The 21,887-nt window shown below is 36.1% G+C and overlaps 2 protein-coding genes across 3 annotated transcripts in view; both read left to right on the forward strand.

Moving 5' to 3' along the window:
• Positions 1 to 4,036, forward strand: part of LOC142350049 (uncharacterized) — a 35,487-nt gene extending 31,451 nt beyond the window's left edge. Inside the window, exons 5-6 of the mRNA XM_075401961.1 lie at positions 1,124 to 1,310; positions 3,618 to 4,036. Coding sequence (XP_075258076.1) covers positions 1,124 to 1,310; positions 3,618 to 3,931 — 501 coding nt within the window. The 3' untranslated portion in view covers positions 3,932 to 4,036. The remainder of the gene's footprint in view (positions 1 to 1,123; positions 1,311 to 3,617) is intronic.
• Positions 4,037 to 18,414: 14,378 nt separating this feature from the next.
• LOC142349235 (4-galactosyl-N-acetylglucosaminide 3-alpha-L-fucosyltransferase 9-like) overlaps positions 18,415 to 21,887 on the forward strand; it is a 110,051-nt gene continuing 106,578 nt past the window's right edge. Inside the window, exon 1 of one of the 2 annotated variants that reach the window (XM_075400660.1) lies at positions 18,415 to 18,645. In XM_075400660.1, coding sequence (XP_075256775.1) covers positions 18,534 to 18,645 — 112 coding nt within the window. In that variant the 5' untranslated portion in view covers positions 18,415 to 18,533. The remainder of the gene's footprint in view (positions 18,646 to 21,887) is intronic. The other variant, XM_075400661.1, reaches the window with a different exon arrangement.

Genomic DNA, 21,887 nt, shown 5'->3' on the forward strand with positions numbered 1-21,887 from the left:
AAGGAATTTAAAATTCAGTTCATTAAGCGGATTATTATGTAAACTTTATCAAGGGGTCTAAGCAGGCGCTACTACTGTAAAAATGGACAAGTACTGGATGCGAACCAGCATCTCTAACAAACAAACGTATTGTGATGACCATTAAACCAACTGGTCTTAAGCTCTTTAACCTGACCATCTCTTATACCTCATCTTTATTATACCTCAATCATCTGGCCGACCAGTTTTGAGAATTTCGTTGGATTTAAATTTAAGAACTGTGGGTTTGCGTCGATTTTACTTCGCCAAAACCGATCAAAGCCCTTACGTTTTTTTTCGATGTTTTGATCGGTTTTCGTCGGTATTTAAACGTAGGAATCGTCGGTTTCTGTCATTCTAAAAATCTTACAGAAATGACAGTCCCTGGAAGAATTCGAACCTTTAACCACTAAATTACTTTCCAACTTCTCCTCCACTGCACCACCAGTTACTTAACTTTACTCTACTTCTGTTGTATTTAAAACAAATTGAGACTGACAATACCGACAAAAACGACAATAATCGACACTTCTTCAATCAAATACCGACAATACCGACAAAAACGACGGTAATCGGATTTTCCTACATAAGAAACCGACGAAATCGACAAAATTCGACAAAAAGCGACGCTTCTAGCGTCGATTTCGTCGATTTCGTCGCATTTTCTCAACCCGGGAAGTATACAATGAACAAATAGAGTTTCATATCAAGCTATTGCAAGCTTATCTCATGCACAAGCTTTTCTTATGCAAATATTTACATTTTGCATTAAGTTGTTATTATACTCTTCTAACAATTATTATTTTAAATTTTCATTGTGCAGGACTTGACAAAAATATTTTGTACGCTATGCAAAACTTCTTAAGAAATCTGGCAATGCATTATCTGCTAAGCACTGAAACGACATTTTTATCAGCAAATTGTCATTGCTTACACAAGGTAAAATTTCCGGAGTCAATAGGGGAATCAAATTCAAGGATCTTTCAGAAGAACTCTACCAAAAAAAATAATGCACCAAGTTTCAAAGCAATTATTTCTTTTTATGAAGCTCCGTGATCTCCTTATTTAATAAAGTGTGCTCTATTATTCCTATCGTGAACTTCAGGACGCTATCTTTGACATGCGTGGCTTCGAGTACTTCTCTCTGGACTTGAGGAAGAATCCGCTCCTCTGCTCTTGCAACATGAGCTGGATCCCTATGATGTTGGATTACTTCCAGAAGATGGGTTTGAAGGGCGTCATCATGGGCACTTGCTATGGACCAGAGGAAAGCGCTGGAAGACACCTGGAAGGTACTCTTCTGAAATTAAAGTTCCGAAGACAATTCAAGAAATTTCACTTCAATTCAAGAAAATTGAAGTGAAAACTGATCAGACCTTTATAGACAAGACATCCCCCCATCCAAAAAATCTCCAGGCCACTCTGAATCATGACAATCAGCGATGATCGCACCCTCCCGAACCAAACCACCTCTAATCATAGTCCGCCCTGTTTTGATTTGTTCTATGATTTAGCCTTATCCAAAGTCTGACCCCGGTAGAGATGTGAGCGGGTGGTGTTTGTGAACGGGTTCATAAATGCACTGAAAACGCTAAAATTATGTAAGAATTGCGCTGAAAGTGTTGCAAGTTTAGTTTTCAGCGCTCAATGTGCCGAATAGTAATATCAGAACTTGTCAACACAACTTTTTCAAAATTTCAGCATTTTTTTCAGCACTTCTCTTACATAACTTCAGCACTATCTAAAAATCCGAAATCATCACTTTCAGCAAATTCCATACATAAATACAGCACACCTTTTACGAAATTGCTGCACATCTTTCAACACATTCTTTACATTAGTTTAAAACTTTAAATTTCAGCACAATTCTTAAATAATTTCAGAACTTCGGAAAAAAACAGAGAAGTCAGGCGCTTTCAGCCCATTACCTACATAAAAATTTTACGTGCAATTTTTTTTTCATTAATGTTTATAACGTAGTCAGCATAATCGCACTTTTCTCTTCTGAAATTCTGAAGAACCACTGAACAATAAAAAACCTGCGTTGTTTTTTAACAAATGACGATTCTCATTTTTGAAAAGATAACAACTGAAAAGCGTCACACTTCATTATGGCCAACGGAAGGAAGCAAATGATTCTTAAGCAACGTGGTTTTATTCAATCAAATAATGTGACAATATAATCCAACGATAATTGCCTTTTCTTAAAGGATGACAAAATTCTTAAGTTATTTGGCAGTTTTCTAACCCAACGGCTTTTCATGATGAACTGCTCTGATGAAATGCTGTGTAGATTTGAGCCGGTGTGGTTTCTAATTTAACAGAAGCGCAAAAATTTTTTTAAAAAAGTTGAGAATTTGCAATTTTACAAATTGGCCGGGAAAGCGTTGAAAATGTGTAAGATAAAAGCTGAAATTGTGCTAAAATTACTGAAATTATATAAGAATTGCGCATTCATCCGCTCAATTTTATTAGCGGATAAATCTTACTTAATTATCCACTTACTGTCTTGACAAGCGATGAATTTATATAAGAAAGGAATTTAAAATTCTGTTCATTAAGCGGATTATTATGTAAACTTTATCCGCTGAAAAGTAACTTTTGTCAGCGGCTGTTAGCGCAATTTTTATATAAGTTTTAGCAAAAACCTCAGCCTGGGGAAGTTGACGCGTTCAGAGGCTGTGACCTCACTCAACAAACTGTCGCCATTTGAGTTCAGCTGTTGACACTTGTGAATGAGAAAGAGCGTGCTGAAATTCACTGAACTTCACCAAGATTACAAACAGTCAAGCCAAAGTTTTGCAGGAAAAAGCACAGCCTGTAGAATACCGGGAATGATTTGAAGAGTCAATGGAAAACCTTGATTAAGATAAAAATGCCTGTGAAGTACCAAAACTCTTCTGTTCGAAAAAAAACGTGTGTAATGTCAATACTCCTCTTCGAGTCGTAAAAAGACCAACACTTTCACAAAAATTGGTTCAAACTATTTTCGAGAGCGATTAATGAATAATTGTTTTTCTGCTTGATTGAAGGGAGAAACATTAGGCCGCATCCTCCTCTTCTCAGCTTCTTTTCTTATTTCTCCTAATTGGTTTTAATGTGATCACCATTTTTCCTAATTGATTTTGATGTGATCACCAAGCACTCGTACTACTTCAAATGAACGTGCTTCAAAAATGCAGCGTTCAATTCTTTCATCCCACGATCTTTAATTTTCATAATCCAGTTAACTAGCGGGTTTGAAATTGGAAATTCTAGTTAGAGGGTTTTGAAATACGCATATTTTGTACACTGAATTGGGTCTAATCAAAGTTGACTTAACTGTTCACCTAAAATAAAACATGGCTAAGAAAATTAATATTTTGTTTTTGTCTCTTAAGGTTTTATTAACAGCGATCATTCGAAAAACACTTGATATGAAACTGATATGCTTATTATTACTGTGCTGGTCCGTATGATGTTTCCCTTATTCGGACACGAAGTAACGGGGTTTGAAGGCATACAGTACAGTTTGCTGAAGTTGGTGTGTAGGGAATATTCTAATTTACCCCGTGCCCCGCCCGCCCAAAATTTTGTGTTCATCCACATTGGCGTTTCAGAGCTGACAAAAGCTGAGTTCAAATCTTGCACTGAATACAGCTGGCTCAAAGCCGAAATCAAAGCCAGAACCGAACAACGTATCATGCCATTCTGGCAGGTATGTCTGGTTGTTCTGGCGTGTCCTGGACTGGTAGCCACTGTCGTGCTCATCGTCGGAGTCCGGATGCACGTGAAGGACTACAGACGATACAGGGACTACGTTGTCCGCAAAAAGAGGCAAATTGCAACCCAGAGACGCCGTCATCATTTCAGAGCCAGTGGCGCCGTGGGAGACGTCCTGCTGAACTCGTCGATTAAAAACAGCCAAAAATAATCGATTTTTAAAAACTTATTCAGTATATAAGTGACTTTTCGTTACTATATTATATTATATTTTACTGTACTATTTTGCTATGCTTCGAAGAAACTTTTGTCATGTTTTTTTTTGTCAGATCTAACATTAAGTCATCTTGCGTTTAAAAAAATAAAATTTCTATATAAATAACTCTCTAATTTTTATATCTGTTTGTTTGTTGCGGCCATTTGGCATAACAAAGAACATTTTGATCGTATATTTTGCCCTAAGTTGCTTGGAGTAGCGAACCCATCTTGATAAGACCATGTGCATTTTCTCAATTTTTCGTACTACAGTTCTCAGCTTTGTGCAACTCGGACCGAGGACTTTCCCAAAAAATAACGGGAAAAGATTGAAAAAAGTGCCAAAATATAAAAAAATACAACCCTTTTTCTTCGAGTAATTAAGGGCGGAAGAGTTATAATTTTAGGAAAATAAAAGTGGATAGAGTTAGTGAGGATTGATCCCTCCATCTTCCCTCTGACGAACATATTACTTTCATTTTGTGCCTTAACCTTTGCGCCAACTGCGAATAGCTTTAGGCGTCTCAATTTGGTTATAATGGTACTTGTGTGAGAGTGTAATTTTGTATCAGTCCACCCTAAATTACACTCTCTGCAAAGAGTGTAAAAAGAGTGGAAAAAACAGGGTAAATACAGTGTAATTTTCTAAAATTACACTCAAACACTCTTTTCCCCAATAAATAGGAGAGGAATACGCATTACACTCTAATCCCCGCTAATTAGGGTTGGATTCAGGGTGAAACCTCGGCCCGGGAAGTAAAACCAGACTGTACATGGTAGGCTTTGGCTCAACCGCAAGTATAAATTGTGAATTCATACTGCTCGATGAAAAAAATTACCTGTGTATGTTTGAATTCATCGTACCCCCCAGTATGAGTCGAAAAACAGTGTGTATCATAATTGAGGTCAAAAGCAGACCCAAAACAGTTGCCCTATTCAATTTAGGATGTTAATCTTGCAAGAATATTGCACGATTGTGCAAGATTAACAACAGATTTTGCAGATATTTTTTCGCTTCTTAACTGATCCTATAAAGCGCCTACAAAGCCGCGGAATTCGATTCCTATCGGAGTTCTGACAAAAAACACCGTTCCTATCCTAGTCCTAAGTCATATGATAAGAAACATTGTCAGCTGCAGCATACATTCTTTTCCTGTTGCCATTTACGAGTAGTTATTTTTCTTTACATTTTAAAGCTAAAAGTGTCATCAAAAATAAATACAATGTCACAAACCATCGTTTGCAAAACATTCAATCAAATCATGCAAACGTAAAAACTAAGAAATTGAGATCAGTATAATATCCACAGATCTTCTTTGAATATATTTAATCGAATAATAAAATTCAAGGGTCGAGGTTTGGCGGTGAATTTTTATGAGAAATGCGGTGAAATGCGGTGAAAACTAAACTCTCACCGCGTATTTCTGACATCTTTATGCGGTGAATGCGGTGAATCGCAGAGAGTTATTTATTTCATCAATTTTCCTACATTTATATTTCTTACATCATTTACCACAAATGTCGATACGGTGAATTTTTGGAAGAACTGCGCTGAATTTTGCGGTTAATTTTTTTAAAGAAATGCGGTGAAATGCGTCGAATTATTTCGTTCACCGCCTTCACCGCAGTCACCGCATTTCTTACAAAAATTCACCGTATTCACCTCATTTCTTACAAAAATTAACGCAAAAACCTAGATCCGGGTTTTGCACTGACTAGAAAATAAAAATATCTGCTCCGCGATCTGTGCAATTGAGCATTGTAAATATATTGATCTTGTAGTTATTGTATATTCTATTTAATCAAAAGTGATAAAATGTATAGAGTAGAGCAAAAACCGAATTTCAATCAGCTCAAAGGGATAAATTTTTTCATATTTTAGCCTGTAGGTGGTGGTTAAAATTTCAGGATGACCATCTACTCATTAGACAACTCATGTTTTCACGAAAAGTCCCTTATTGAATGTCTTATTCCAGAATCGGCCTCAATTAAACAAAAACGTTTGATGTCAACAATGAGAGACAAAAGAAGTGAGCGCTTGTTTAATTTGTTAAAACATTGAAATAGAGGAATACCAATTCTGTCTAATGAAAATGCCGCATTTTCTAAAAAAGTTGAATAGTCAACTTGATTTAAGTTAATCAAAACAAACTTAATTTTTTGCCAAAAAATCACTCAAACAATAGAAAAGCGGAACTTAAATCTATTGTTATTAGAAAAGTTCTCGACACATGCACCTGACAGTTTCAAAGAAGTTGGTTTGCTTTATAGGTAATCAAATAGTTTCCAGCAAACAGCTGAAAATTAAAGCACTGAACGTTACGAAGCATCATAGTTGACTACTTTCTTGAAACATAAAGAAAATACATTGAGCATTGCGTTGCATTTTTGACAAGCATTTTTTGAAACAACTTTGAGCTATCGATTTTATTTATTCACATCAACTTCCGTGTTAGTTTTACTTTTATTTTAACTTTTGAAATAAAGCACCAGAAAAAAAAACAATTTTCTCTAGTTGCCTATACCAAAAGAAAACTAATCCTACTGCAGGTAATGCATTAATGAATTTTTAATAGGAAACGTTGCAAGTAATTTATGAAATTCTTCATTAAGAAAATTACATCAGAATTTACAAAAATCATTCCACACACAAACGTACAAACACAAAACACAAACGCAAACACCACATACACACACTATATATTTATACACACATTATATATATATATATATATAAATTAAAAACTGAAATCATGTAAGACATCATGGCAGCAAAAAACAACCAAAGATGTTAAAGTTGTTTAGGCCACCATAATGATATATCCCTGATCTTACAGCTGGCAAACACAAAAAATGATTTTTCTTCAAAATAGTCTTGTAGCAGTCTTTCTGTAGCAGTTAGATTGTCAAGAGAGCCAAATTTCTTTCTCTTTTACTGTCAAGAGAATTTTTTTCCAAACTTCTGGTCGGCTTCAGATAAAAAAATAGAGAGTTGTTCATCTCTTGTTGTGACCTCCAAAATTCGTCTTTTTAAAAAAAGAAACACATAATTATAACCTTGAACAAAATTGAAATTGTCGCAAGTCTTAGCGTTCAAAAATAGCAAAAAACCAATAGACTTTTTCCTTTTTTGATGGACGATGAAAGAGGCAAACAATTTTTGCGGTAGATATATCACAGAACTTTTGTATGGAGTTTTCTTCTAGTTTTTTTGATTGAATGTATTTAGGTACCTAAATGTACTTGAAATTATAAAGAGAGGTAAAAACTAAAAAAAATTGCTAATTTTTCACTTCAATATTTTCTATAGAATTCAAGAAACAAAAATGTCTCTTCCACAAAGTTAATATTTTCAAGGCATAATGGCTTCCTCTAAAAAAATCTAGTGGGCAAAATTCGCTTCACTAAAAAATTTGGGCTGAAGCAATATTTTAAACCCCACTTCATAAAAGGTGGGTATGAAAAAATCATGAACAAAGGTTTTCGAAAAATAAGTGGAGGTTTTCTTAGTAGCAACAATTAACAATTGGCTTGCCATAAACCTCATCACACTGCTTTTATACTTCTCAATTAAATAAAAAAAACTTTGGTTAAAGTCATTAAAAAATTACTTTGGCTAAAGTTTGTTTTTGCAAAAACGCTTTAAAAACTGTACGTCAATAAGCCCCAATCCCGACCTAAATTAAGGGAATAAAAATAAAAATCCAATTAGGAATCCGGTTGTTTACTGTAGCGCATTTTTTAAAAGAAATTCCAGTCAAATACTGATCTTGTAAATTATGTTGCTGTGTAGAACGCAAGTTTTCAAACAAAGTATTTGTTTAGTCACAATAAAAGTGGTAGATCAAGCCAAGTGGCCAGATTTCCAATTTTCAATTTATTTGGTGCATGAACGGCCTGTGGTTTTTCATTGCAGGTATTCAGTATAAAGTAACAATTCGGTTAAGGTATTACAGAAAAGTTTACTCTAAAAATTGAAATCCGAGATAAACGATAGGTTTACCTAAGAGAGAAATAATGAAAGTTGAGATAGTTTAACTGCGCGTTGAATAGTATAAATAAAATAGGAAAGAATTTCATTCATTCAGAAATGTAATTTTTAACGATAAATGTTTTTTTAGCATGGTTAGTTGAGGGATTTTCTAGCCGCAGTTTTTAGCAAATTATATTTCAAAGAATTCAAAAGTTAAAATATTCAAAATTTTTTGTCGTGATATTCATATCGTTTTAACGCAGTTTTAAACTGTGATGACCAAATGATCCGCTGAGTCTATTTCTTTACTGAGACGCTAAAATTTGGTTATTCACTTATATAAATCTCAAAAACGTGAATAATTTTGACGAAAATTTTGCGGCTGACAAAAAAGTGTCTCGACAATTTCTTTCAACGTCATTACGCCGCCAATCCTACTTTTCAGCCTTGTCTGCGTTTGCGAGCATGAGTAACAGCGTTTGTCACCCAATGTCACTTCCACTACCTTTAATTTTTTTCAAAATTTTGACGGATTCAAAATAAAATTAACCCACACTTCATTTTGATAAGAAGTACTAATTATATCTTCCTTTTCTCTCTTTTAATCTCTTTCAGAAGCCTCGACGGATTAAACAATTAAACCACTTTAAGTTAAATTTTGACCAATTAATTAATGTTCAAAACTTTGACGGAATATTATTGTAATTACCCATCACATCATTTTGATAAGAAGAACGAATTGTATCCCTTTATTTCTCCTTTTAGAAGCCTGGCACAGAATGTAAATTACCTTAGCGCGGATGTCAGTGACATTTAGTTGCAGAACATAGTAACAGAGATCCGTCGGTCTTTCTCGCTCGTCATCAAATTCCACAATCGCGGATCTCAGTGAGGAATACTCCCAAGTTTGAACAAACTTGAACTAGTGTCCCTACTGGCACTGTTGTTCGCAAAAACCTGTAAAACCTAATCTTCAAATTTGCTTGCTCAAAATAAAGGCGTGGCAACGTAATGATGGCAAGCATTAAATTCTAGTAGAGCTTCTTTTTTTCCTCGAATTCATTTAACATTCAATGAAAAGAAAATTCCGAAATAGGTGGACATTATTGATCACTAAAAATTTATGGAAGCGCTGATTTTAAAAAAACAATTAAACAGGAATTTTGCGCAATAAATATAAAAATAACACGTTCTTTGCTAATTTTTAATATAGTACCAAATGTAGTACAAAACTATTGCGTAGGTACAAAAAATTAGTACACAAAATATCAGTAATTGCCACCTCAGGGGAACAAGTGCTCAGTTGTCTTCTACGAAGAAACCAAAATTTTAACGATTAATATCATTGAACTTACTGGACTCACCGACAAATTGATTTTAGATTTTTTTGGAGAAAAGTGAATCTCAAACCTTTTCCGAATATTTGAGATTTTTCGAATCACCCCAATTCAACTACCCCAAAAGCATTAGAAGATTTTCTATCTTTCTATGTGATAAGACACAAAAAGAAACTTGAATATTAAGTTCATCTAGAACCAAAATGGGTTGTAAAATGTGCTTTGTTGAACCATAAACGGGTCTCACAATTGCTAGTTACGACGGAACTTCTCAGAATAATCCTTGCACGAAAACACTTTGTAAGTCTTGAACAATGAATAATTGTTAATAAGGATACAATTAACAATTACAATTTGTTACAATTTCCAAGAGGTTGAAAAAATTAAATGTTCAATCTTCTACTATATGAATGAACATTACTCTAAAATTGAACCATGTTAACATAAAAATTAGAAAAAAAAACATTTCGAGAGAGCTGCCACTTTCTATGGTTAAAAAATAACTTTTGATACATGCTTTCTATCGAATATTTAGTAACAAAGTCTATTTGCTTATTTTACGAAGTTAAGCCAATGATAAATTTGCGAGAGTTTTCTGCGTTCTCAAAGCTTGTTCTCAAACACTAGCTGACTGTTTTTTGTTATTACAACGTCTTAGTGGCAAAATCATTGAATAAATTTATGTTTGTTGTCTTGTTGTGATTGTTATCTTACCACGTGTTACAAAATTAAACAAACTTTAAGAATCATTTTTGTCTAATTTGATAAACAAGAACAATGTATCATCCTCACAAAGCCATGGTAACCAACAAAAATTTTAGGATAAACTCACAATGTGAGACGCCTTTGAATCGCTTTTTGAAATATTTCAGTTTATATAATAAGCTAATTTGCAGAAAAGTTCACGCATTAAGATTCTGAACATCCGTTTTATATCTCACATGACAAGGTTTAAAAATCAAAAACAAGGCTATCGAAGCTGGAATATATTCAAAAAGATTATCATGTGACCAATTCAAATTTTACACGTGTTCTGGAAAAATCCGGAAATAAATTTTTGTTGCTCTTAACATTTTGTAAAGATTTCAAGGGTTAATGATCAGTAAGGGTTTAGTATACCAAAATGAGCAAAGGTTTTCGTATACCATATTATTCAAAAAGATTTCGCTTGACTTTATAATGAATTAATTTTTTTAAATATAATTTTTTCAGGAGAAATAGGAGAAAAAACTAATTATCCTCAAGTTTATAAAAAATGAAGTTCATAAAAGTTTCTGGGTTGGCATATCTGTTCAAGAAAAAACCTAAGTTATATTATTTTATTTTGCAAAACTTGGTGTGCAACATAATCAAAAGAAATTATTATTATTATTATTATTATTATTATTATTATTATTATTATTATTATTATTATTATTATTATTATTATTATTATTATTATTATTAATATTATTATTATTATTATTATTATTATTATTATTATTATTATTATCATTATTATTATTAATATTATTATTATTATTTTTATTATTATTATTATTATTATTACTATTGTTATTATTATTACTATTATATTTTTAAAAAAATTTAGGTTTAAATTAATACAACCCTTTGTTTTCAAACCTTGATTCGGTATCAAAAGTTTTCGCTCATTAAAAGTTCAAATAAAGAATCGTTTCTTTTTTGACCAATTCTTCATCTTTCCCAATCGCTCTCTTTTTCTTTCAGTTTTAATTCCTTAAATTTCTGAATTCTTCTTTTTTCAACCTTTATTGAAGTTTTGAAAATTATTTTTTTTTCTCCCCAATTGTTCGGTGAGACAATACTTACAAAAATCAAGGTCCCCTCTCATTGGGTGACACCTCTAAAATTACTCCACTCTTCTTGGAGTTCACAGTGATTGCCCAAAACAGAGTTTGTCCCAAAACATTGCAAAAGTCGGGGTTACGGGACTCCTGCAAGCAACATTGTAGCCGATCCTCGTACAGTCACAACGGAAAACGACTGAGCCCATATATCAAAAGCGACAGCATGTCCCTGCGACTGATAAATTTTGCTCTCAGCTAACAGAAATATACGCGTTAACGTTTTCTTGAGAGTAACTGACAGACCACCCAATGAGTCAACAGCAAGAGGAACAAACAAAAAATTCCTTGTTTAGATCAACCATTTTTGTGTTGTGCATACTTTTACTCCTCGGCTGCTTCAATCGCGCAAACAGAATTCTCTGCCGAATAATTTATAATGCTTGGTTGCAGTGAAGAAATTACGGTGATGCCTAGAGCACTGGGACGACCTGACTTCCATGAAGGCAGAAATATGTCGCCAGGGTAAGAACTGTTTCCAGCAATAAGGTTCTATTTTTTGATGACTGGGGACAAGTTAGCTGCTGAGCATGCTGATGCAATATGGCCACGAATCTTGTGCCGTGAAATTGCATCCCCTTTTCCTTAACAGATGACGGCGTGGTCACCGAAAATGTCAAGTATCCCAGATCTGCAGTAAGGGCATTTTCCTTCATCTATATAAACTGCACTCCCTAGTCTGTACTTGTCACTAATTTGAATTTCACTGGGACAGAGATGGAGACCCCTAAGGCAGGAACTGGTGGTGCCGCAAGCCATGCGCCGGATTGAGGCAAACACAGTGATTGCAGTTTTGCTTTCTCTCTGTTTGGCGACTGATTGCTTAGCAGCTCAGAAAACTTTTCACTATGTACAGCTTCTTGAATTTTTTCTGTGTGTAAGAAGTCAAGTTGAAAGGTTCAAGGCTTGTATAGAATTCTTGAAAACTCCATTATCTGAAGCGCGCTGGTTTATAATTTTCTGAACCAAGTCATCAGAAGCTAACCCTGAGATAACATATGCGGCCCTGTTTTGCTCTTGCGATTGACGCACTCCGAGGCCAGAAAAGTTTATCGGCAAGGTTGACTGCTCCAATGCATTGTCACAGGTGACAGTACCTATTATTTGATCTAACGCATCCTGTTGGCTGGAATCGAAGACTTTTAAAACATCGATAACATCTCTTGTCGGTGTGTTGGTGCGTAGCGAGTAGACTAACTTTGGTATCCCTAAGCAATAACGAAGTATGGCGCGAGCACATTGAGGATCATCCAGAAAACTCAAACTCTCCAAGAGTGACACAACCTGTTGAACACGTTTCTGCAAGCAAGAAGAAACAAATTCTGGTGATTCGACAGCGGCATCCAGTACTTCAAAACTATAGCTCTTATTTCTTGTAACCTCTCGATCAACGGAGGGTAGATCTACGATTGACTAGAGTACGCACTTACTTGTCTTTCCTCAAATACAGACCTTTTTTTGGAACTTCATTTGCTAAATTATCGAGCGTTGTTTGGATTTGAACTTTTGAGCCTGCAACAAAACCATCGTCCAAATACCAAGTGTGCTGGGTAAGTTTTGGAACCGCGTCTCTTATTTTTTCTACGACAGGCCATAACGTCAACGAAAAAGAAGCGGACACAGGGGATTTCCTCGTTGAACACCCGATTCATCTTGAAGACTGGCGTTATTATACAGTAGTGGAACACGATGAGAGTAGCAAAAATTGTGAAGGCTGCAATACCTGGTATGAAATTGCGTGCTGCAGTAAGTGTGAACGCTTAACTGAATTAAAGGCATTTCGGAAATTAATGTGAAGCTCTCCTTCCTTAGTGTCAGCGTTGAGGATCTTTTTGTTAGCGATTTTCGTAGAGTGAATGATTGCTTCCACACCTCCGCTGACTCCAACCCCTAGCTGAATGGAATCAAACCACTTAATTGCTTCTGATTTTGCTTCTTTCACTAAACATTTAACAATGAGGCGCCTCAGGATTTTATTTACAGCTATCGGGCGTACTCCTCCTTTCTTTTTGGATAGAACTGTGAGCGATGCGTTGCAGAAGGCTTTTGAAATAAATGAAGGGCATTTACCCCTGCTTCCTGTATTTACAAACCTTGTTATTGCTTTAAAGGCGGATTAAGAGTGGTCGGGAGCAGTACACTCTACTGCGTGCAAAAGATGCTCTGGATACATCTTGGAAAGACCAGCTGCAGTGTACTTGCTGAAAGTTTTCAATTGTTCAAAAACTGTCATCGCTAAATTGAGAAGCTCTTGATGTAACATTATTAGTTTGGAGCAAGTTTGGAGGCGCTTCATTTGGATGTAGCTCATCTAGTGCTTTAATAGTAGCTCTGCTATTAGGCGCAAGTCCCTTAGATGACAGGATTTTTCCGGCGCGACCAAATTGACTTTGCAAACACAGACTCTTAGCTCTGCTGTCTAATTCTTCTATTCCGTTTGTGGATTTCTTCTTCGCTTGTTTCAATGTCAAATCTTCTGTCCATAGGTTTGCATATTCATCCGCGTTCCATCGATCGATGCAATTTTTTGATCGTGCTTCTTAGCTCCTCGGTTGCTCGCAAGCAGGATGCACTTCGAAACTGAGAAGAATTTCTGCCAATTTAGTTCGTCATTTGGTGTTTTGGCAGAATCACCCAGGACGCTGGTCAGCAGTTGTGACCACTTAGCTCTAAATTTGACCGGGACGAAACTACATTTTGGAACATGTGAACTTACTATTTTCTGTAAACAGGGCAGTATTTTTTCTCGTTCTGAATTGTTTATTCAACGTTTTCAAAGAATTATCATCAAGCTGGTTTTGCTCACATTACGCGGGGAGTAAGTCATTTTTATCCAAATTTTCTTTTGTTATTTTTTTGCGATTGTTCAAAATATATTTGTGCTTCGAATAGGCCTAAATTGATTTCGCATTGAACCACGAGTCGTGCTCTGAGCCCCAACCACTATATCTATTTTTTGTTTCATGCCCCGAGTTTTCAAAGACTTTCACCTTATAGAGTTCATTGACAATATCGGGGATGAAAAGTTTGGTTCCTGGTGTAGTGTGCAATTGCTCTTTTACACACAGGTCTTGAAAGTTTTGCGTCAAACCAGTATGTGCATCACTGATGGGGTAAGAGTCATAAATGATGTCTCGTGAGCTTGCATTATCTTGAGACTGGAATTGCAGACAAACACTATCGTTCACAACAGTTTTTCTTGAATTGTAATTCATTTTCCTCAAATTCGAAACTGTATTTGTAACTAGACTTTTGATCGTGTTGTTGTCGACCACTACTTTTTTTGATGTTTTGCCTAGGAATTTTTAGAAAAAAGTTTTCTCTGAAGTGTCCTCCCCGTTGTGGCTATTTCTGTAGCAGTACTTGCATGCCTTTTTGAAATGTCACAGAATCCACTGGCGCCTAGTAGCATCTAGGGGCTACGGGCGGTACGAGGTTGGGGGGGGTATGATCAAGAACAATCTCACCGGGTTTTGAAGCTCGGTCTTGAACTACTGAGGTAATTTACTTCAATAAGATTGTTCCCATTTTAAACGAATTCCATTTCCAGCTTAGCTTTCGTCAACTCAACGACTTTATTTCAACGCACGTGCAACAAAAATATTCTTATTATTATTATTATAACTTTTATTATTATTATTATCATTATTATTATTATTATTATTATTATTATTATTATTATTATTATTATTTTTATTACTCTTATTTTTATTATTAATAACATTATTTTTTTGTTATTGTTAATAGGAAATAAAACAAACTTGGTAATCATCCCATGATAAAACTGGATTTCATTCCTGAGATTTTTTCCTGATGTGTGATTTTCATAGCAAATCTCATGGTCAAGTAAAGCGTAAATTTTTCATCGTGAAGCGGTACCAAATGCGCTAAATGTTCAGCTCTAACATTCATGTGGTGGTCTGTGCCAACGGGGTTTTAGGTGATTTTGTCAAAAATGGCCAAATCTGCGCTGCAGAGGAGGCTGTTAGATTAATCTATTGCGACACACTGACAAAATTGTTGAATTTACATTACAAAAATTTGAAAAAATGAGGAAAAAATCTACTGACAGAGCTCTGAAACACAATCTTGTCATTTGTCAAGTAAATTCAAGCGTTTAGAAACATCTGAGTGGTAGTGGTTTAAGATTTTTTTGTTTGTCATTGCCATAGTTTTACAACCACGCCAATTTTTCAGTGATAAGAATACAACAATGTCGGGGTAAAAAAACCCGCTGTTCCAACCCCGGTCAAGATTTGGCGGTGAATTTTTGTAAGAAATGCGGTGAAATGCGGTGGAAAAAAATTTCATCGGGTATTTCTTACATATTTTTGCGCTAAATGCGGTGAATCGCAGTGAATTATTTATTTTCAACGTGTTCTCAGTATTCTTACTAAAATTAAGTTTCCTTATTCGATTTCGAACCTTTTAACTCCTGCATGCCTTCAACTTCTTATTCCACTACGCCAACTGTCACTAAATTATATGAAATTTCGGATCTTTTCCGTTTTTGCTCCCCCCAGTACGTTATGCACCTCCCAGTTACAGAGCACGTGTCATTACAAGGTATATCATTATGTAAAAATATGGCACGTGCGTGTGGGGGATGCAAATAATATGTGCCCACTAAGCTGGGGAGGCACAAACGGATAAAATCCGATACTTCTTGTGAAATTAATTCCGATTCAGTAATCGTTGAAAATCAAATGCGGTGAATTTTGCGGTGAATATTTGTAAGAAATGCGGTGAAATATTCACCGCAATCACCGCATTTCTTACAAAACGCACCACATTCACCGCATTTCTTTCAAAAAATCACCCAAAAACCTCGACACGGGAAATACCCAAAATCTCACCATGTTGCTAATTTTTTTGCAAAAATAGTTAGCATTGCAACGCTAAGTAGTATAATTAGTATAAAAATATTTAATACATATAAATAACTACTAATGATAAAATAAAGTACAGTTAACAAGGATTTAAAAAGACTAGTTCATTTGGCTACAACTAGCGGGCCTTGGCCAGATCTCAGGGATAAAAATTACTTGCCTAAGTATAAAAACTATGCTTGCAATACTTTGCAGTCGGATTATTGAGAGAAACGATCAAAAGAAATTTTGGGTATAATTGCATTGGGTCATTTGACAAAATGAGAATTCTTTTAATGGGTACATTGTATTGTAAGCTAACAGGATGTTTTGACAATGCTGTATCAGACTGTAGATTAGTGCTCCGGGTCGATGTTTGGTAAAAAAAGTGTAGGATTAGCGGTGAGCAGCGGTGAAAAAAATTTTTTCACCGCAAAGCGCCCGCGTCTCCTAGCGTTAGTTGCGATGAGTTTTTGTAAGATTTGCGGTTTTAGCGGTGAAAAAATTTTTTTCACCTCATTTACCGGATTTCTTTCAAAAAAGAAAATGCGGTACACATGTTCGAACCTCTCACTTTCCGCATGCCAACAATTTCTTATTCCACTGCGCCATCTGTCACTTACTTCAATAATATTTCCTGTGAATTTAAGATAAGCGTTGAAATTAGCGGTGAATATTTGTAAGATTTGCAATTTTAGCGATGAATTTTTTTTCACCACATTCTGCTGGTAGCGGTGAATTTTTTTTTTTCACAGCCAGAGCGGCGAACAAAAATTTTTCACTGCTTAAAAAATTTTTCTTCGCCGCATTCATCGCATTGAGCGCAAATCTTACTATTTTTAATCAAATTCACAGCAAATCTTACATCTTTTCGCAATTTTTAGCGGTGACACTTCGATACGGGGCAGATCAAAAGTGGCATGAAATTTTACTGCAAAAAATTTATAAAACGTGTCGCTAGAGGAACTTAGAGCCCTGACCCGGGGCACTTGCATCCGAATTTTTGAAACGTGTCTCAATGAGGGGTTAAGCATTTGATTAACTTGCTGTGGAGTATAAAGGGGTAAAAGGTATATGTTGGAAGGAAATCTTAGTCGCTTGGGGGACTTAGTGCTCTGACATGACGGCCTTGCACCAAAATGCTAGGCACGAGGCCCGAGAGTGACTATGATAATTTTCCGATGTATTTAGAGAACCAAAGGGGGACGAATTTGAATTTTGACGAGTGCTGAATTTCATTTGAAATTGAAAATAAGAGAACAATCATCATGTCGGCTACAGAACACGACGTTTGATTTGTTTATAATTTACTAATTTACAGTTCAATTCTTTGAGATATGATGAAAACGAAAAAAGCTAAGAGTTTTGAAAAGCTTATTCGGCTGTATTTTGCGGCTGTATATGACGTTTTTCAAAACCTATCTGGTTTTAGCCAAGAGTTGACGCAAGATTTGTCAAGTCTTGTCCAAGACTTGAGCAAGTCTTGCCAAGTCTTAAGAGTTGATTAGAGTTGAAGGCGTAAAAAGTCTAAAAACTGGCATGATCAGAGCTCAGATATAATGCTGTTCCAGGACTTGCAGTAATAATTCTTCAGTGCTGATTAAGAGTTGACGTTTTGTCTGAGAAAATGAATTTGTTTTTTTTGTACCCTCAAGGGATTCTTATTTAAAAATAAATGCTAACTGTAGAAAAAAGTTGTTGATTTGTCTTTTGTACAGAGCGAAAGCCGCTGAGTGGTCACACTTACCCTAAAAAGAAAAATATTTTTGCGGGTCTCCTTGAAATCTCTTGTTTTACCGTGTTGTACAGATGCATGACGAATTTGTTCGGATAATTAAATTTTATCTAGAAGAAAGTGAAATTATTAATGTTTTTCATAACTTCATCAAAATTTTACATCTAACAGATTTCCATTTAATTCATCGTTTTCGGCTGATAGAACTGTACGTCCTTTATAAACTATTTCCTCTGAAGTGTTTTTATTCAAAAACTTCGTTTGGTTATAGAAAAAAAAATTGAGCAGTAATTTTTTTTCGTTTTTTGATTTCAGATTTGAAATTTACAAAGCCCAAATTGTTGATATTGTTTCCAAATTTGAAATTTTAAATAAATTTCAGAAAGGGCGTAAAAAACTCACTGTATTGAATACCTTAGAAACGTCAGATCGCACCATCACTGCGCTTTAAGTTATAACATTTTTTTTTCATGCCGAACATTATAAATGGCTCTTTATAATGGAATTATAAATACTATAAAGCGTAATATACAGATAGTATGATACATTTGATGAATAAAAGTATAGTTAAAACAAGACCATTACCGAAGATGAAAAAGTTCGTTAAACCAAAAGCATTCAACTTGTCATCAACTACACACAGGTTTAAATCTGGCAATAGTTTAAAATAAAGTCATACGTACTACACAAGACTATAATAATTTGTAACAACAAAAAACTTGCAAAAAGTTTGTTTTTACTTATCGTAGCTTTCATTTTTACATCTAAAATTACTCAACTATGTCGCCTGGAAGAGGTAATTCTCTGGAGAAAAAATGTGTCATTCCTATTTTTATTACATTAAGTGTTATCCTCATCGGCAGTTTGTACGGCAGGATAGGGCGCTCGGATGGTTTGAATATTTCAATAACAACAAACATCTAACTTTCACTTGAACTCAGAAAGCATCAAGGTTATTCGACTTGAAGAATTTTTCATAGTATCAAAACCACCTGGTACCTAACTTCCAGTGAGTGTCAGTACTGAATCATAATATTTTCAGAAAAAGTTTACCCTGATCGAATTTTTCCGCCCAAAATGATGTAAGAATGGGGCTGCAATGGGAAGGTTTTTTAGGAAAATGCAGATCAAAACAACCTCTCTATTCCCCCGAACTCTTGCATCATTTTACACCGTTAGAAGCCCAATGCAGCCCAAAAAGACGTAAGAGTTTTGAGCTGTATTTTCCTAAAAAATCCTCCCATTGCAGCCCTACTTTTACATCATTTTAACCCCTCTGAACTAATTATTCCCTCACTCTTAAACCATTTCACCCCCCCCTGGCAGCTCAACTCTAACATCATTTTACCCCCTCAGAACAAATTACCCCCAAACTCTGAAACAATTTTACCCATTGGGAGCCCAACTCTTACATCATTGTACCCCTTCTGAACGAAGTACCCCCTCACTCGTACACATTTTTATTACACTACACCATTTTATCCCCTTTGTCAGCTCAACTTTTACATCAAATTTCATCAAATTACCCCCACTCTTACACCACATCAACCCCCCCCCCCCCCCTGGGCAGCTCAACTCTTACCTCTTTTTACAACTTCTGAACAAATTACCCCCTCACTCTTACGCCATTTTACCCACTTGGCAGCCCCGCTCTTACCTCATTTTACCCTCTCTGAACAAATACCCCCTCACTCTTACACCATTTTACCCCCTTGCCAGCTCAACATTTAATTCATTTTGCCACCTCTGAAAAAACTATCCCCTCAATCTTTCAACATTTTAACCCCATTGGCAGCCCAACTGTTACATAGTTTTAATCCATCTGAACAAACTACCCCCCACTCTTACACCATTTTACCCCCTTAGGCAGCTCAGCTCTTACCTCATTTTACCCCCTCTAACAAATACCCCCTCACTCTTACAACATTTTACCCCCTTGGAAGCTCAACTCTTAATTCATTTTACCCATCCGAACAAATAACCCCTTACTCTTACACCATTTTACCCCCTTAGGCAGCTCAGCTCTTACCTCATTTTACCCCCTCTAACAAATACCCCCTCAATCTTACAACATTTTACCCCCTTGGAAGCTCAACTCTTAATTCATTTTACCCATCTGAATAAATACCCCCTCACTCTTACACCATTTTACCCCCTGGCCAGCTCAACACTTAATTCATTTTGCCACCTCTGAAAAAACTATCCCCTCAATCTTTCAACATTTTAACCCCATTGACAGCCCAACTGTTACATAGTTTTAATCCCTCTGAACAAACTACCCCCCACTCTTACACCATTTTACCCCCTTAGGCAGCTCAGCTCTTACCTCATTTTACCCCCTCTAACAAATACCCCCTCACTCTTACAACATTTTACCCCCTCGGAAGCTCAACTCTTAATTCAATTTACCCATCTGAACAAATACCCCCTCACTCTTACACCATTTTACCCCCTGGCCAGCTCAACACTTAATTCATTTTGCCACCTCTGAAAAAACTATCCCCTCAATCTTTCAACATTTTAACCCCATTGACAGCCCAACTGTTACATATTTTTAGTCCCTCTGAACAAACTACCCCCCACTCTTACACCATTTTACCCCCTTAGGCAGCTCAGCTCTTACCTCATTTTACCCCCTCTAACAAAACCCCCCTCACTCTTACAACATTTTACCCCCTTAGGCAGCTCAGCTCTTACCTCCTTTTACCCCCTCTAACAAATACCCCCTCACTCTTACAACATTTTACCCCTTGGAAGCTCAACTCTTAATTCATTTTACCCATCTGAACAAATACCCCCTCACTCTTACACCATTTTACCCCCTGGCCAGCTCAACACTTAATTCATTTTGCTACTTCGGAAAAAAATTATCCCCTCAATCTTTCAATATTTTAACCCCATTGGCAGCCCAACTGTTACATAGTTTTAATCCCTCTGAACAAACTACCCCCCACTCTTACACCATTTTACCCCCTTAGGCAGCTCAGCTCTTACGTCATTTTACCCCCCTCTAAAAATACACCCTCACTCTTACAACATTTTACCCCCTTGGAAGCTCAAATCTTAATTCATTTTACCCATCTGAACAAATACCCCCTCACTCTTACACCATTTTACTCCCCTTGGCAGCTCAACACTTAATTCATTTTGCCACCTCGGAAAAAATTATCCCCTCAATCTTTCAACATTTTAACCCCATTGGCAGCCCAACTGTTACATAGTTTTAATCCCTCTGAACAAACTACCCCCCACTCTTACACCATTTTACCCCCTTAGGCAGCTCAGCTCTTACCTCATTTTACCCCCTCTAAAAAATACACCCTCACTCTTACAACATCTTACCCCCTTGGAAGCTCAAATCTTAATTCATTTTACCCATCTGAACAGATACCCCCTTACTCTTACACCATTTTACTCCCCTTGGCAGCTCAACACTTAATTCATTTTGCTACCTCGGAAAAAAATATCCCCTCAATCTTTCAACATTTTAACCCCATTGGCAGCCCAACTGTTACATAGTTTTAATCCCTCTGAACAAACTACCCCCCACTCTTACACCATTTTACCCCCTTAGGCAGCTCAGCTCTTACCTCATTTTACCCCCTCTAAAAAATACACCCTCACTCTTACAACGTCTTACCCCCTTGGAAGCTCAAATCTTAATTCATTTTACCCATCTGAACAGATACCCCCTTACTCTTACACCATTTTACTCCCCTTGGCAGCTCAACACTTAATTCATTTTGCCACCTCGGAAAAAATTATCCCCTCAATCTTTCAACATTTTAACCCCATTGGCAGCCCAACTGTTACATAGTTTTAATCCCTCTGAACAAACTACCCCCCACTCTTACACCATTTTACCCCCTTAGGCAGTTCAGCTCTTACCTCATTTTACCCCCTCTAAAAATACACCCTCACTCTTACAACATTTTACCCCCTTGGAAGCTCAAATCTTAATTCATTTTACCCATCTGAACAAATACCCTCACTCTTACACCATTTTACCCCCTTGCCAGCTCAACACTTAATTCATTTTGCCACCTCTGAAAAAACTATCCCCTCAATCTTTCAACATTTTAACCCCATTGGCAGCCCAACTGTTACATAGTTTTAATCCCTCTGAACAAACTT

The sequence above is a fragment of the Convolutriloba macropyga genome, chromosome 11 (assembly GCF_964194025.1).
Source record: "Convolutriloba macropyga chromosome 11, txConMacr16.3, whole genome shotgun sequence".
Classification (NCBI taxonomy): Eukaryota; Metazoa; Xenacoelomorpha; order Acoela; family Convolutidae; genus Convolutriloba; species Convolutriloba macropyga.